The sequence below is a fragment of the Macaca thibetana genome, chromosome X, assembly GCF_024542745.1.
Source record: "Macaca thibetana thibetana isolate TM-01 chromosome X, ASM2454274v1, whole genome shotgun sequence".
Classification (NCBI taxonomy): Eukaryota; Metazoa; Chordata; class Mammalia; order Primates; family Cercopithecidae; genus Macaca; species Macaca thibetana.
The window spans coordinates 114,539,757-114,556,426 of NC_065598.1; the positions used below are offsets into that span (position 1 = coordinate 114,539,757).

At 45.2% G+C, this 16,670-nt stretch overlaps 2 protein-coding genes across 2 annotated transcripts in view; both read left to right on the top strand.

Moving 5' to 3' along the window:
- Positions 1-16,670, top strand: part of NDUFA1 (NADH:ubiquinone oxidoreductase subunit A1) — a 970,503-nt gene that overhangs the window by 480,078 nt on the left and 473,755 nt on the right. The gene's annotated exons all lie outside the window — the stretch shown is intronic.
- Positions 1-16,670, top strand: part of SLC25A43 (solute carrier family 25 member 43) — a 48,911-nt gene that overhangs the window by 4,122 nt on the left and 28,119 nt on the right. The window contains exons 2-3 of the mRNA XM_050776126.1: positions 3,915-4,156; positions 7,544-7,716. Of these exons, the coding sequence (XP_050632083.1) occupies positions 3,915-4,156; positions 7,544-7,716 (415 nt within the window). The remainder of the gene's footprint in view (positions 1-3,914; positions 4,157-7,543; positions 7,717-16,670) is intronic.

Here is a 16,670-nt window from a genome sequence, read left to right on the forward strand (position 1 = left end):
ACCAAGTGGGATGGGGAATAAGAGTGGGACAAGGAGAATGAATGGTGTTTCTTTGGGCATTTCAAACTCCACCTTCTAGGTGGTTCCAGCTTGCTGCAGACTGCCCCTCCAGTCAAAAATTTCTTTTTTTTTTTGGAAGAAGTATCGCTCTGTCGCCCAAGTTGGAATGCAGTGGCGCAATCTCGGCTCACTGCAACCTCTGCCTCCCAGGTTCAAGCGATTCTCCCGCCTCAGCCTCCCGAGTAGCTGGGATTACAGGTGCGCACCACCATGCCTGGCTAATTTTTGTATTTTTAGTAGAGACGGGATTTCACTATTTTGGCCAGGCTGCTCTCGAACTCCTGACCTCGTGATCCACCTGCCTTGGCCTCCGAAAGTGCTGGGATTACAGGCGTGAGCCACCGCGCCCAGCCCCAGTCAAAAATTTCTACTTCCTCTGTTTCCCCTGTCCTTCCTGAGGTCCCCCTCCAACTTGACCAGGGTATAGAAGAGGGAGGAACGAGGAAGTGGGCAGGCAGGCAGTACAACTGAGGCAGATAGTCTATTGGTGAATGCCACCTGTTTGAGAAAACCCTCTGTCAAACTGGGTTTTTCCTCTGCTCTCATACCACAACAACCCTCAACACAGAAGAAGACTTCTGTGACCAAATGTGTGTGGGGTTTTCCCCACACTCTGATAAATGGACACCAACTAGGTGTCCTCTGATTCAGTTCTGACACTGTCTACCCAGACAATGTCGGACACCACAGGTTAAGGGCCTGGTCCCCCAGAATGGCCCCCAACCAGGCACTAGTCACAGTCCAACCTCCAGAACTTTTTTTTTTTTTTAAGACTGAGTCTCACTCCGTGACCTGGACTGGAGTGCAGTGCATGATCTCGGCTCACTACAACCTCTGCCTCCCAGATTCAAACTATTTTCCTACCTCAGCCTCCTGAGTAGCTGGGATTACAGGTGCCCGCCACCATCCCTGGCTAATTTTTATAATTTTTTTAGTAGAGATGGGGTTTCGCCATGTTGGCCAGGCTTGTCTCGAACCCCTGACCTCAAGTGATCTGCCCGCCTCGGCCTCCCAAAGTGCTGGGATTACTGGCGTGAGCTGCCATGCCAAGCCAGGCCTCCAGAACTTCTGACCAACCAGCTTCAAGTTGGGGTTCCCACGACCCCCTCTTTGGATTCGATTAATTTGCTAGTGTGGCTCACAGAACTCCGGGAAATAGTTAATGTTTATCAGTTAACTATAGAGGATACCACAAAGGACACAGAGAAGAGATGTGCAGGGTGAGGTAAGGGGCAAGAGGCATGGAGCTTCCATGCCCTCCCTGGGCACACCACCCTTCAGGAACCTCCACGTATTCAGCCACCCAGAAGCTTCCTAAACCCTGCCCTCCTAGGTTTTATGGTAGCTTTGTTAGAGACATGATTGACAACCATGTAGAAATGTGATTGGATGAAAAGCACATGATCTAAACCCAGCAAGGCCTGTCTGTTCAGACTTTTCTTGGCCTCTGTGCAGCATTCCTTTCTCTGGGGCAGAGGTGTCCAATCTTTTGGTTTCCCTGGGTCACACTGGAAGAAGAAGAATTGTCTTGGGCCACACATGAAATACACTAACGATAGCTGATGAGCTAAAACAAAAACAAAAAAAGTCGCAAAAAAATCTCATAATGTTTTAAGAAAGTTTACAAATTGGTATTGGGCCACATTCAAAGCCATCCTGGGCCACGTGCGGCCTGTGGGCTGTGGGTTGGAAAAGTTTGCTCTAGGGTATGGGGCAGGACCCTCTCTGGAATGAGGATCTTTTAACCCACAATCAGATTAGAGTCCTACCTTGGGCAGGTAAAAGGAGGGCAGGAGAAGGTCAAAGAGAGAAAGATTCTGTTTCCTGAGACGTAAAGTGCCCCAACATTATAACAAGGACTACGGAAGTTAGGAGCCAGGAACCATGGGTGAAAACCAATGTATGTATCATAGCACCACATCACCTTTACTTACCTGTATGTTTAAAAGCAACTGATTAACTCAAATGACTATTTCAGTTAATGTGGCTAAGATAGGTTGACAAAATGAAGTCAAGACTTGTACAGCTTGAAGGAGATGCCCCTGGCCTACGGGCAACTGAAAGAACAGGAAATGTACCTCTTCACTGGAGGTTTGAAGGCTAAGTAACTGGGGATGCTCTCATTTTAAAAAGATAGGCCAGGCACAGTGGCTCACACCTGTAATCCCGGCGCTTTGAGAGGCTGAGGCGGGCAGATCACTTGAGCCCAGGAGTTGGAGACCAGGCTAGCCAATATGGCAAAACCCTATCTCTACAAAAAAAAAATTAGCCAGGCATAGTGGCACACATCTGTAGTTCCAGCTACTCAGGAGGCTGAGGTGGGAGAATCTCTTGAGCCTGGGAGGTGGACATTGCAGTGAGCCCAGATCGTGCCACTGTACTCCTGCCTGGGCAACAGAGTGAGACCCTGTCTCAAAAAAAAAAAATTTTTTTTTCTACCAGAGAGTGGGGCTAGGGAGAGAGGGAGAAGGATATAGAGAGTTTGGAATCAAAGGTAAGTGAACAGAGCTGGGCTAGAATAAAAGTATTTTATCTGTTTTTTTTTTTTTTTTTCAGACGAGTCTTGCTCTGTTGCCCAGGCTGGAGTGCAGTGGCGCAATCTCGGCTCACTGCAACCTGCACCTCCCTGGTTCAGGCAATTCCCCTGCCTCAGCCTCCCGAGTAGCTGGGATTACAGGCACATGCCATCATGCCTGGCTAATTTTTTTGTATTTTTTAGTAGAGATGGGGTTTCACCATGTCGGCCAGACTGGTCTCGAACTCCTGACCTCAGGTGATCCACCTGCCTCGGCCTCCCAAAGTGCCCAGTTCTGGGCCAGGTACAGTGGCTCATGCCTGTAATCCCAGCACTTTGGGAGGCCGAGCGGGGGTGGATCACCTGAGGTCAGGAGTTCGAGACCAGTCTGGCCAACATGGTGAAACTCCATCTCTACTAAAACTACAAAAATTAGCTGGGCATGGTGATGTGTGCCTGTTGTCCCAGCTACTTGTGAGGCTGAGGCATGAGAATTGGTTGAACCTGGGGAGCAGAAGTTGCAGTGAGCTGAGATTGTGCCACTGCACTCTAGCCTGGGCGACAAAGTGAGACTCTGCCTCAAAAAAAAAAAAAGAAAGAAAGAAAAAACAACGGAATTACTGAGATGCTCAAAGTTATCATTTCAAGAAATTTTGTTCCTTTTAAGTTTCAGCTGAACTAAAAGACTGCATTCCAGTTGGTATTTACCAGGTACTTCTGTGCATTTACACCCTATAGGCAAGCCAGGATCGACAATTACGTAGCTAAAAGTAGAAAATGCTGGCCGGGCGCGGTGGCTCAAGCCTGTAATCCCAGCACTTTGGGAGGCCGAGACGGGCAGATCACGAGGTCAGGAGATCGAGACCATCCTGGCTAACATGGTGAAACCCCGTCTCTACTAAAAAATACAAAAAACTAGCTGGGCGCGGTGGCAGGCGCCTGTAGTCCCAGCTACTTGGGAGGCTGAGGCAGGAGAATGGCATGAACCCGGGAGGTGGAGCTTGCAGTGAGCTGAGATCCCGCCACTGCACTCCAGCCTGGGCAACAGAGCGAGACTCCATCTTAAAAAAAAGAAAAAAAAAAAAAAGAAAATGCTTTAAGTGGGAAGGACTTGGGATAGATGTAAATAAGAAACTTAGGCATCTCTTATAGCCAACTAGCGTCATATAAATATAGAAAAATGTAAATGTGTTATTCATGAATGCTTATATAGTACTATAGTAACTTCTCACTTTGTGAAGTTCTTTGAAATGCTGGAAAATGTTTCAAGAACTAGTGGAGAGAACTCTAGCACAATCCATAGCTGATTCCTCTGGCCTTTCCCCCTATTTTCTCCCAGGTTTGTTGTGATGTTCACAGATGACCTGGGCCACATTTCCCAGTGGAGCTCCATCATGGCTGGGAGTCTCGCAGGCATGGTTTCCACCATTGTAACATATCCTACAGACCTCATCAAAACCCGGTTGATCGTGCAGAACATGCTGGAACCATCGTACAGGGGGCTCCTCCATGCTTTTTCTACTATTTACCAACAGGAAGGGTTCCTTGCCCTTTATCGAGGGGTTTCCCTCACTGTTGTAGGTAAGATGGACATTTTCACCTTGTCCAAGAAAAGGCTATGTCCTCTGAAATTACAAATGTATTGTATACCTTTGTGAGCCACTAAATCAGTTTTACTGAGGTCAAGGTTATATGGGTTCAACCTACATAGAGCCAATTAGCTTCATTCTATTCCATAGCCATACGCTTCACTCCTAAACTGTGGCCAGTTACATCCCCGGGAGGGGAGTAGAACGGAAAGTGGAGGTGACTCAGCAAACCGGTAAGAATGCAATTCTGCCCACTCTCCATCTGACTGCAGAAGGAGTCTTCAGTGTACATACGCATTGATATGCCATGAGGGCAACTAGGGTAACAACTGTGTCTTCCGGGGTCTTTGTAACCTTTGCCAGAGCTACACATTTATGGCCCAATTGCAAAATCCAGCAGACTTTTGCCCTTTGTCTGAATTTGATAAGGTTGACCACCCCTTCTTCTGGAAACTTGGCTTCGAGGACCCGTCCAAGTCCTGGGTGTCTTCCCATCTCTCTGGCAGCTCTTTCTTATCTGACTTATCCGGCCCATCTGGCTCATCTGATACTGCCAGCCCCGACATGTTGCTCTTCCCCTGGGCTCCTTCCTTAGCTTTCATTTTAGCCTCCCCTTTAGCTTGCTTCTCATCCTCTAAACCCTCCCTAGGTGGCCTCATCTGTGCTAGTGGCTTAAACAAGCGTCAGTGTACTCTGTGACCCTCATTCTCTACCTCTTTAGTAACAATGACCAACTTTTGGGGGGAAGTACTTACCACATGCTGGGTACTGTGCCAAAAGCATTGCATGCACTTTCTCATGAGGCCTTACTTTACAGATGAGGAGATAGATGCTTCAGGAAGCTAAGTGACCTGCCCAAGTCCACATAGATAGAAAGTGCGAGAAACTAGCCATAGAACTCCAGAGCCCTCTGTTAGCCCCTGACTGATACCAATTCCCAATGGTAGTATGAGTCCCTGCTGTTGGACACCTTCACCCCATGCTCCCTAGGCACATCAAATTCAAGATTAACCCTGATGTCCTCATTGGTCTCAAACTAGCTCTTCCTCCTGTGTTCCCTAATGAATGAGACTACCTTCCTTTCACCCCATGGCCCAAGCCAGAAAAAAAACCTAGGGATCACTTCAACTTCTTCTCTCACTCCACCCCCACTTGAATCACCAAGCTCTGTCGATTTGACTCATCCTCTTTCCCACAGATCCTTACGACTCACACTCTCAGGGTCTCCCGCAGACTCCGGCTCCTACCTGCTTCCACTCTTGGTCTCTCCTGCCCCAGTCTTCCCCGTGCACTGCTGCCCGGCTGAGGTGATCTCTCCACATGCAATTTCATCGTTTCATGGCCCTCATTTCACTGCTGTCCTTAAAAGTGTTCAGCGACTCCTGAGCTACAGGAGAAAGCCCAAATTCCTTAGGACATTCCAGATCCTTCAGACCTGGCCCCTGCCAGTCTGTCCTACCTCATCTCCTGCCACACCTCCACCTGCATTCATCCTCCAGCCATTCAGAAAAACCTGGATTTCCTGGAAATATGACTCCCTTTAAACATGCTGTTCCCTTTGCCTTTCCACTCTGTCAAAGTCTGATGAACTCCTACTCATTCCTAAAGATCCAGTTCAAAAGTTCTCTCTTCCATCAAGTCCCTCCTGAACCCCCAGGCAAAATTAATCCCTTTGATCCTTGTGTACCTAATGCATTTCATATAGCCCCCCTGTTGTGGCACACATCAGGGGCGTTATACTTACTTTTCCCTGACTGTCTCTTCTCCTCGATGATGAGCATCTCCAGAAATTAGCCTGTTGCTCTTTGGATTCCCAGCGCCTGGCACAGGGCCCGGCACATAACCTAAGCTTTCCAGATGTTTTCTGAATGAAGGTAAATGGAAGGTTGGTGAGCCAATTAAATAAACATTACATTTTTCTAAAGATAAGCAATCTCACTTGTATTATCCCCTATTTTAAATTTCATTTTGAGGGAGAAATGTAGTCCCTCTGTAAACTAAAGATGGCTCCTAAAGTTTCTGGAAGTTTGTGAAAGTGCCACCTACTATATTACTTACCATCTCAGTTCTTAGAAAGGTGAGGAAGCCACACAGTGTAGGGTGCCCACTGGGCCATGATATGACCACGTAATTCCCAAAGGTGAGGTCAGGTGACCTCCCTCACCACCGAGAGTCTCTCACTTTCCAGTTTTCACAGAATGTTTCCTTCTCAGCTAGAGAGCAGTCCCTCCTGTCCTCCAAAACATAATGAGGGGCTGCCCACTGACTTTTTTTACCTGAGTGATTTTTCCCCAAACATTTAAAAAAAAGCTTCAAATATTTAGAAAAATTAAAAGAAATATAGAGTACACATCCATGGACCATCTAGATGCTACAATTAACATTTTGCTACTCATCCCTGTCACCCGGGCTGGAGTGCAGTGGTGCAATCTCGGCTCACCGCAACCTCTGCCTCCCAGCTTTAAGCGATTCTCATGCCTCAGCCTCCCAAGTAGCTGAGATTACAGGCATGCACCACCACACCCAGTTACTTTCTGTATTTTTAGTAGAGACAGAGTTTCCGTTTTAGTAGAGATGGAGTTTAGTAGAGACGAGGTCAGGCTGGTCTCGAACTCCAGACTTCAAGTGATCTGCCCACCTCGGCCTCCCAAAGTGCTGGGATTATAGGCATGCGCTACTGTGCTCAGCCAGTCCACTTTTTTTTTTTTTTTTTTTAATGATTTCAGTGTAACTTGCAAATATCAGTATACTTCACCCCTAAACCCTTCAACATGTATGTTATTAACTAGAGTTCAATATTTGTGTATGGTTGTTTTTTTTTTTGAGATGGAGTTTCTCTCTTGTCACCCATGCTAGAGTGCAGTGGAGCGATCTCGGCTCACTGCAACCTCCACCTCCCGGGTTCAAGTGATTCTCCTATCTCAGTCTCCCAAGTAGTTGGGATTACAGGCACCCACCACCACACCCAGTTACTTTTTGTATTTTTAGTAGAGATGGGGTTTCACCATGTTGGCCAGGGTAGTCTCAATCTCCTGACCTCGTGATCCACCCACCTCGGCCTCCCAAAGTGCTGGGATTACAGGCATGAGCCACCACACCCAGCCGTATGGTTCTTTTTTAAAGTACAATTTACATCCAGTAAAGTGGACAAACTTTTAGTGAACCATTTGATGCATTTTGACAAATGACACAACCCCTACCAAAATATAGCACATTATCGTCACTCAAGAAAGTTCCCCCATGCTCCTTGAGTTGGAGGGATTTTAGCAACCCCAGAGCCCCTCCTGTTTTCTTTCCCCGGAATCCTCCCAGGAATTTATGTTCTCAAGCCAGTGTTTTCCCAACACAGCAGCAACCTCTCCCTGGCCTTGTTTCACAGGTGCTCTCCCGTTCTCTGCTGGCTCCCTTCTTGTTCACATGAACCTGGAGAAAATCTGGAATGGACCCCGAGATCAGTTTTCTCTCCCACAGAACTTTGCTAATGTCTGTCTGGCTGCTGCAGTGACCCAGACCCTCTCCTTTCCCTTTGAGACCGTGAAGAGAAAGATGCAGGTGAGGAGTTATCCGAGCGGGATGGGGGGTGGAATGCTTTGCAGTGTTTGTGGGTGGGTAACAACAGCAAAAAACACCGACCCCAAGTGATGCCAGGTTTCCAAGGAGCTTCCGACCGCTCACACAAATACTGTGCACAAACCCCCACGCTGTGGCATTTCTGCTGCTAACCTCAGAGCTGTTGGCTTGAGCCCAGGCTGCCTCCTCATTCCCATCCTGTTTTTTGGTCTTTTAAGAAGCCTCCAGGCCAGGTGCAGTGATTCACGCCTGTAATCCCAGCACTTTGGGAGGGCTGAGGTGGGTGGATGACTTGAGGTCAGGAGTCCAAGACCAGCTTGGTCAATGGTGAAACCCCGCCTCTACTAAAAATACAAAAACTAGCTGGGAGTGGTGGCAGGTGCCTGTAATCCCAGCTACTCGGAAGGCTGAGGCAGGAGGATCACTTGAACTTGGGAGGCAGAGGTTTTAGTGAGCTGAGATCACGCCACTGCACTCCAGCCTGGGTGACACAGAAAGACTCTGTCAAAAAAAAAAAGTAAAAAAGAAAAAAGCCTCCAGATGAGGCTTCCCTTTTCTTTCCTGACTTCCTGATTATATCACTTGTGGCTCTCTTCCTCCAAGACCAGCAGAGAGTAGAATATTAAATGCAGCCTGCTAATAATGCTCCCTGTCCTTCCTGCCTCCACAGCAAGGATGCCACTCTTGCTTTCCACACTGTGCCTTACCTCAGTGAAGCAGACTGGATAGGACCAACATAAGCTAGGAACTATAGCTAACAAGGGTCCAGCATCCCTGACTCCCTCGCTGAGGAAGGAACTGCATTTAAAATGGGGCAGCATTGGGCCGGGCGCAGTGGCTTATACCTGTAATCCCAGCACTTTGGGAGGCCCAGGAGGGTGGATCACCTGAGGTCAGGAGTTTGAGACCAGCCTGACCAACATGGAGAAACCCTGTCTCTACTAAAAATACAAAATTATCTGGGTGTGGTGGCACTTGCCTGTAAACCCAGCTACTCGGGAGGTTGAGGCAGGAGAATCGCTTGAACCCGGGAGGCAGAGATTGCAGTGAGCAATTGCGCCATAGCACTCCAGCCTGGACAACAAGAGTGAAACTCCGTCTCAAAAAAAAGAAAAAAGAAAAAAAGGGTGGCACCTTAGTGAGACCACTGAGGCAAAATCCTAGAATCAGAGGTTCCAAAGTGAGTAATTGACTTAGCCTAGAATAAGCCAATTTTGATCAAAGAAAAATCAGACTAGTTCAAATAAGGTTGGATGGGTAACAGTTATATCTGTACAGTGGCAGCAGGCCCAGAATCCTAGCAGGGCTGAGGTGCTGTATCTTCTCTTAGCCCTGCTCAGGCCCTTAAAATTCAAAAATAGCTAATGCATGCTGGACTTAATACCTAGGTGATGGGTTGATAGGTGTAGCAAACCACCATGGCACGTGTTCACCTATGTAACAAACCTGCACATCCTGCACATGTATCACAGAACTAAAAATTAAAATTAAAATTAAAAAAAATATTCCACTTCCATGGGCTAGCCTGTCTCCATGGCCTCTTCTGGGCAAACCCTGATTTATACAAGTAATATATTCCTGAAGAACTCTATAGAAATTAATTTGGGGTCAGCTGAATCCAAGTTTAAATGATCAGTCCCAACCAAGTTTGGTTTTCCCCCGGGACTCTAACTTGTCCTCGCTTGCTCAATGCCCCTCCCCACTCCGCTTTCCCTCTGTAGTATTCCCGGCTGCCCGGGGCCATCGCTTACCTCAGCACTAAACAGCCTGAAGGTGCTTATCAAAACTGCCTTCAGACAAATACACACTATGATTACACTCAATAATGCCACTCCACTCCCTGAAACTTTATCTGTCTGGGTTGCATTCCTTTCCTGTCCTTGTCCAAACAGATAATTGTCACATCATTGTAATGGTAGTATAGGTGCAAAGTTTTTCTATTCGTTGGTAAGAAGTCTTTATATATTAAAGATATTAATCCTTTGTCATACATCTCACACATTTTTCCCAGTTTGACATTTGGCTTCACTTTTTTTTTTTTTTTTTTTTTTTGAGAGACAGAGTCTTACTCTGACACCCAGGCTGGAGTGCAGTGGCACAATCTCAGCTCACTGCAACCTCCTCCTCCTGGGTTCAAGCGATTCTCCTGCCTCAGCTTCCCAAGAGCTAGCACTACAGGCATGTGCCACTACACCCAACTAATTTTTGTATTTTTGGTAGAGACGGGATTTCACTATATGTTGACCAGGCTGGTCTCGAACTCCTGAGCTCAAGAGATCCACCTGCCTCAGCCTCCCAAAGTGCTGGGATTACAGGCATGAACCACCGTGCCCGGCTGACATTTGGCTTCTAGTGCTGTTTATGTGTTGGTGGTGGTGGTGTTTTGTTGTATATATTTGTAGAATTTTATCTAATTATATCTATTACTTTTTTTTTGTTTGACTTTGCTTTTCTGCATAAATGTAAAGTCTGCTTAGTGCATGCTTATCTTTTTTTTTTTTTTTAGTATTTCTAATTTTAAAAATAATGCACATTTGGAAGGCCAAGATGGGAGGATCACTTGAGCCCAGTAGTTTGAGACCAGCCTTAGCAACATAGCGAGACCTTGTCTCTACTAAAAATACAAAATTACCTGGGCATGGTGGTGTGTACCTGTGGCCCCAGCTACTTGGGAGACTGAGGCAGGAAGATTACTTGGGCCCAAGAGGTCGAGGTCACAGTGAGCTATAATCCTGCCACCGCATTCCAGCCTGGGTGACAGAGAGAGACCCTGTCTCAAAGAAAAAAAAAAAAAAAGGAATGCACATATACTTTAAAATGGTTAAAAATGGTTCATTTTATGTATATTTGACTACAGTAAAAAAAAAAAGTAATACACATAAGTCGTAGAAAATTTGGGAGATACAGAAAAATGCAAAAAGGAAAATAAATTACCCATAGTCCAACACCCATGGATTATAATGATTAATAGTTTTCCTTCTATGGATCTTCATACATATACATATACACACACACACATATAAATATATGTAAGGTTATTTCTTTTACAAAATTGTGTTCACACTGTATATAAAAAGTAGTATCCTTAGGCCAGGCGCGGTGGCTCACAGCTGTAATCCCAGCACTTTGGGAGGCCGAGGCAGGTGGATCACCTGAGGTCAGGAGTTCCAGACCAGCCTGGCCAACATGGCGAAACCCCGTCTCTACTAAAAAATACAAAAATTAGCTGGGCATGGTGGCACGTCCCTGTAATCCCAGCTACTTGGGAGGCTGAGGTAAGATAATTCCCTGAACCTGGGAGATGGAGGTTGCAGTGAGCCGAGATTGCACTACTGCACTCCAGCCTGGGCAACAGAGCGAGACTCCATCTCAAAAAAAAAAATTAGTATCCTTTTTTCACTTATTATATAATGGGTATTTCCCTGGGCCATTAAGTATTTAATTATCAAATAATATTCCACCATATGGATGTGCCAAAAATATGTAACAATTTCTCATTTTTTTAATATTTAGGCTTTTTCTAATTCTTGAGTTATGATAACATTGTAATGAAAACCTTTATATTCTTTTCGTATCTGTGATGATATCCTTAGGCTATATTCCTAGAAATTGACTTACAGGTCACAAAATATGAACAATTCTAAAACTGTTCATGAAATATGCACTTCAGAAAGGTTGTAAGTTTATAATTTCACCAGTACTAAAGGAGTGGTTCAACTTCTAAACTCTAAATATTAATTGATATTAATTATCAATATTGTCACTTTTTAAAGCATTGTGAACCTAATAGCTGAAAAGTAGTATCTCATCATTTTAATTTTAATTTGATTGATTATAAGCAGGGTTGCATTGGCCCTTTGTATTTCTTTGTAAATTTTGTATTTATATAGTCCTTGCCCTATTTTTCTAGAATATTCAACTTTTTCTCTTCATTGGTAAGAAGTCTTTATATATTAAAGATATTAACCCTTTGTCATACATTTCATGTATTTTTCTCAGTTTGACATTTGGCTTCTAATGCTGTTTATGTGGTGGTGGTGGTGGTGGGTTTTGTTGTTTTGTTTTGTTTTGTTTAGACAGGGTCTCGCTATGTCGCCCAGGCTGGAGTGCAGTAGCAGTTCAAGCGATTCTCCTGCCTCAACCTCCCAAGTAGCTGGGATTACAGGCACCTGCCACCATGCCTGGCTAATTTTTGTATTTTTTTATAGAGACGGTTTCACTATGTTGGCCAGGCTGGAGTGGTGATGTTATGTTGTACATATTTTTAGAAATTTATCTAATTATATCTATTAGTATTATTTTTTGTTTCTGATTTTGCTTTTTTGCTTAAAAGGCCTATTCTATCCCATAATCCTATGACCGTTCACTTATATGTTCTTTAAATACTTTTTTAGTTGTGATTTTTACACTTGGCTTCTTTTTTATTTTTTATTTTTTATTTTTTTGAAACAGGGTCTCACTACTGCCCAGGCTGGAGTGCAGTGGTGTGATCTCGGCTCACTGCAGCCTCGACTTCCTAGGCTCAGGTGATTCTCCCACCTCAGCCTCCCGAGTAGCTGGGACTACAGGCATGCGCCACCATACCCAGTCAATTTTTTTTTTTTGAGACAGAGTCAGGCTCTGTTGCCAGGCTGAGGTGCAGTTGTGCCATCTCGGCTCACTGCAACCTCCGCCTCCCTGGTTCAAGCAATTCTCTTGCCTGAGCCTCCTGAGTAGCTGGGACTACAGGCACGTGCCACCATGCCCAGCTAATTTATTTTATTTTATTTATTTATTTATTTATTTATTTATTTTGTATTTTTAGCAGAGATGGGGTTTCACCATGTTGGCCAGGATGGTCTCGACCTTTTGACCTCGTGATCCACCCACCTCAGTCTCCCAAAGTCCTGGGATTACAGGGATGAGCCGCCATGCCTGGCCATCATACTCAGCTAATTTTTCTACTTTTTGTAGAGACAGAGTCTTGCCATGTTGCCCCGACTGGTATCAAACTCCTGGACTCAAGCAATCCTACTCATCTCAAACTCCCAAAGTGCTGGGATTACAGGCGTGAGCCACTGTGCCCGGCCTTATACTTAACATTTTAATACATTAAGAATTTACCTGGTGTGTCAGGGTGCAGTGGCTTGTGCCTGTTATCCCAGCACTTTGGGAGGCCGAGGTGGGCGAATCACCTGAGGTCAGGAGTTCGAGACCAGCCTGGCCAACATGGTGAAACCCCGTCTCTACTAAAAATACAAAAAGTAGCCGGGCGTGGTGATGCATGCCTATAGTCCCAGCTACTCAGGAGGCTGAGGCAGGAGAATCATATGAACTCAGGAGGCAGAGGTTGCAGTGAGCTGAGATCGTCCCACTGCACTCCAGCCTGGGCGACGGAGCAAGACTCAGTCTCAACAACAACAACAAAAAAATTTACTGGTGCACAGGTGCTGTGGCTCCTGCCTGTAATCACAACACTTTGGGAGTTTGAGATAGGTAGAATCACTTGATCACGCCTGTAATCCCAGCACTTTGGGAGTTTGAGATGAGTAGGATTGCTTGAGTCCAGGAGTTTGATACCAGTCGGGGCAACATGGCAAGACTCTGTCTCTACAAAAAGTAGAAAAATTAGCTGAGTATGATGGCCAGGCATGGCGGCTCATCCCTGTAATCCCAGCACTTTGGGAGACTGAGGTGGGTGGATCACGAGGTCAAAAGGTCGAGACCATCCTGGCCAACATGGTGAAACCCCGTCTCTGCTAAAAATACAAAATAAATAAATAAATAAATAAATAAATAAAATTGTTTAAGCACCATTTTTAAAATAATTATTCTTTTCTCCACTACTTTGTGCTGCAACTTTCGCCACATACTAGGGTCTCTGTCTATCTTAATGACCATAACTTTAGAAAAATGCCTTTTTTTGTTGTTGTTGTTTTGAGATGGAGTGTTGCTCTGCCGCCCATACTGGAGTACAGTGGCACGATCTCAGCTCACTATAACCTCCGCCACCTGGGTTAAAACGATTCTCCTGCCTCAGCCTCCCAAGTAGCTAGGACTGCAGGTGTGTGCCACCACTATGCCTGGCTAATTTTTTGTATTTTTTAGTAGAGATGAGGTTTCACCATGTTACCCAGGCTGGTCTCGAACTCCTGACCTCATGATCTGCCCACCTAGGCCTCCCAAAGTGCTGGGATTACAGGCATGAGCCCCCACCCCTGGCCGAAAAACACCTTTTAATGTCTAGTGGAATATAGCCCTCCGCATTGTTTTTCTTTTCAACATTTCCTTGATTATTTTCAGGCGTTTGTTCTTCCTGATAACTTTAGAATTACCTTGTGATTATGATTGCAATTATGTAAAACCCATACACTTGGAGTAATTTATGTAAAATATTTCATCTTTTATTCAGAGACACAGTATGTCTCTCCTTTACTTTCAGTCTTCTTTCTTTAGCTTGAACCAGATGAAATTGCCAATATTCAACTTTGTTGACATCATTCAAACAGCAATTTCATCTAGTTCAAACCTTAGAAAAGTTGTTTTCTTCACAGCGTAATTATGCTCTCTCCAAACAAACAAACAAAAAAATAGTTTCTCTTTAAAAATCTAGGGAGAAGTAGGGTGGGAAAGAAGTATGATATACTTTAAGTGTTTTATTCATTTTTTTTTTAATCCTGGTCCTAAGAATTTCTCACTGCCAGTGGCATCTCTCCAGCACTTTCTGCCACTTCATGCATAGTTCAAGGCTTCTCGAGCTTAGCTTCCTCCCCATAGTGGGCCAGTCCAAAACCAGGGCCTTGAGCCTCAAGGGGTAGGGCTAGTCAGTGAAAAAGGGTTTCAGGCCAATGCAGTGGCTCACATCTGTAATCCCAGCACTTTGGGAGGCCGAGGCAGGTGGATCACCTGAGGTCAGGAGTTCAAAACCAGCCTGACCAACATAACGAAACCCCATCTCTACTAAAAATACAAAAAAAAAAAAAATTACCCAGGTGTGTTGGCATGTGCCTGTAGTCCCAGCTACTTGGGAGGCTGAGACAGAAGAATCGCTTAAACCTCAGAGGTGGAGGTTGCAGTGAGCTGAGATCACGCCACCGCACTCCAGCCTGGGCGACAGAGTGAAACTCTGTCTCAAAAAAAAAAAGAAAGAAAGAAAAACGGTTTCAGATGAAGTCCAATGACATCTAAATGGGAGGGGGGAAGGGTCCCAGTCTTCCCCATAAACCTTAGTTTTGCTTTCTCTTCCTGGGAGCTAGAACAGTGACCTCATCTGGGAGAATCCAGCCAACACTGCTTTCTACACCATCTGCATGCTATACCCCTACCACAACAACCCACTATAAACTGGGGTAAGATACACTAGAAGTGGGTATTTGGGGGTAATCCTGATCATCTTTTTCCTTGTATGGGAGCCTTCCAGATAATGCATATATAAAGCATAAGAAGAAGTTTTTAAATAGATGCAAAGTCATGATGATTGTATAAAAAAAAAAAATCTGAAGAGGTAATTGCACCGTTTTCACAAAATAGGATCAGCATGTAATTATGAATAACAATATAAATGTCATCCAAAGATATAGGAAGTGAACTTTTAGGGTTTCAGTGAAAGTGTTATTTTGCACTTTTTTAGTGTGTTAGTAACATACTAATACTTTGTCCACCCTATATTAAAAAAAATATATCACCCCCAAGACAGAACTGCACACTGCTTTTAAATGCAAACATGGCATTGGGCTTTTCTGGCCATTAGATGTCACTGCAGTAAATAGAGAGTAGCTGAGCGCCACCTGATTGGAGCCTGAAGTTCAGTGATCTCTGTCGAGTTAAAAACTTCATAATCCCCGCTTGAAATCCATCTTCGGTTTGCAGACTAAGAGGCCTAGAAACCACAGGCTAATGCTAAACTTGTTGGTTTTGTTGTTATTGTTATTTGTCCTACAAAGCACACACTCCAAATTTACCGAGAAGAGAGGGCTTTAAAAACAGTCTGTCCCCGCTGGAGCAGGCAGGGTTTGCCAGCAGAATAAGTAACAAGGGACCTTTGCAGGGCCACTGGGCTGCTCTGACCTGAGCGCACTTAATGGCAACATTTGCATTCCATTGGCTTTCCCCATTGCACTGCCTGTCATGAAGCAAATCAATGGCAGGTGTCTGTTGGATAATGCGCTACACAGGGAGTTTTTCTCAATCCCTGCACTGACTGGCCCCTTTGTCTGGATGTCTCTTTCTCTTAATATGCTTTTCTCTAGACACACACAGCCCATTTAATGGCACATCAGGTTGGAACTCCTTTGAACATAATGACAGTAATCAGAAGTCTTGTTTAACCAGCTGAGCCCTTCCTTCATCATGCTTACACTCATTTTATCCCTTTTTCCTTTTCTTGCCTTGGCTCCTGGCTGGCATGCTAGAGAATGGAGAGGTAAATAAATATGCATGTGCATGTCTTGATAGAATGACTTCTGGTGGGAAGGGGGGTGGGGCAGGCCTGTGCAGACATGGAATGAGGTGCCCCCAACTTGGTGTGCTTTCATGAACCCCAACCACCCTGCCTGAAATCCCCTTCTTCACGCTTCAGTGCATCTTAGCTCAAGCCCTTCCAGGTATAGCCTGGCCTTTTCGTCTATTTCCCACACCTAGCCCAGGGCCTGGGCCAGAAGAGATGGCAGAACTTAGTGTATTCAGAGAAAGGTAGGAGGGGTAAAATATTGACAGAGATGAATTCATCTGATCAATCTGTATACCCCGAATAAGAAGCAGGGAGTCCTGAGAAAATGGCTCTCTGCACAGGTGCATATGGAAAAGAGAGGGAGATAGGCTGGGGAATACTGCCCTGAAAATCCAGGGAGCAGCTGAGAATGTAGGAGCCTTGGAATCTGGCAGGCCTTCTGAAAGGATCAGGAGGGAGGCAACAGACACATGCTTGGTTCCCCCACAACTCTGCCTGACACCCTCCC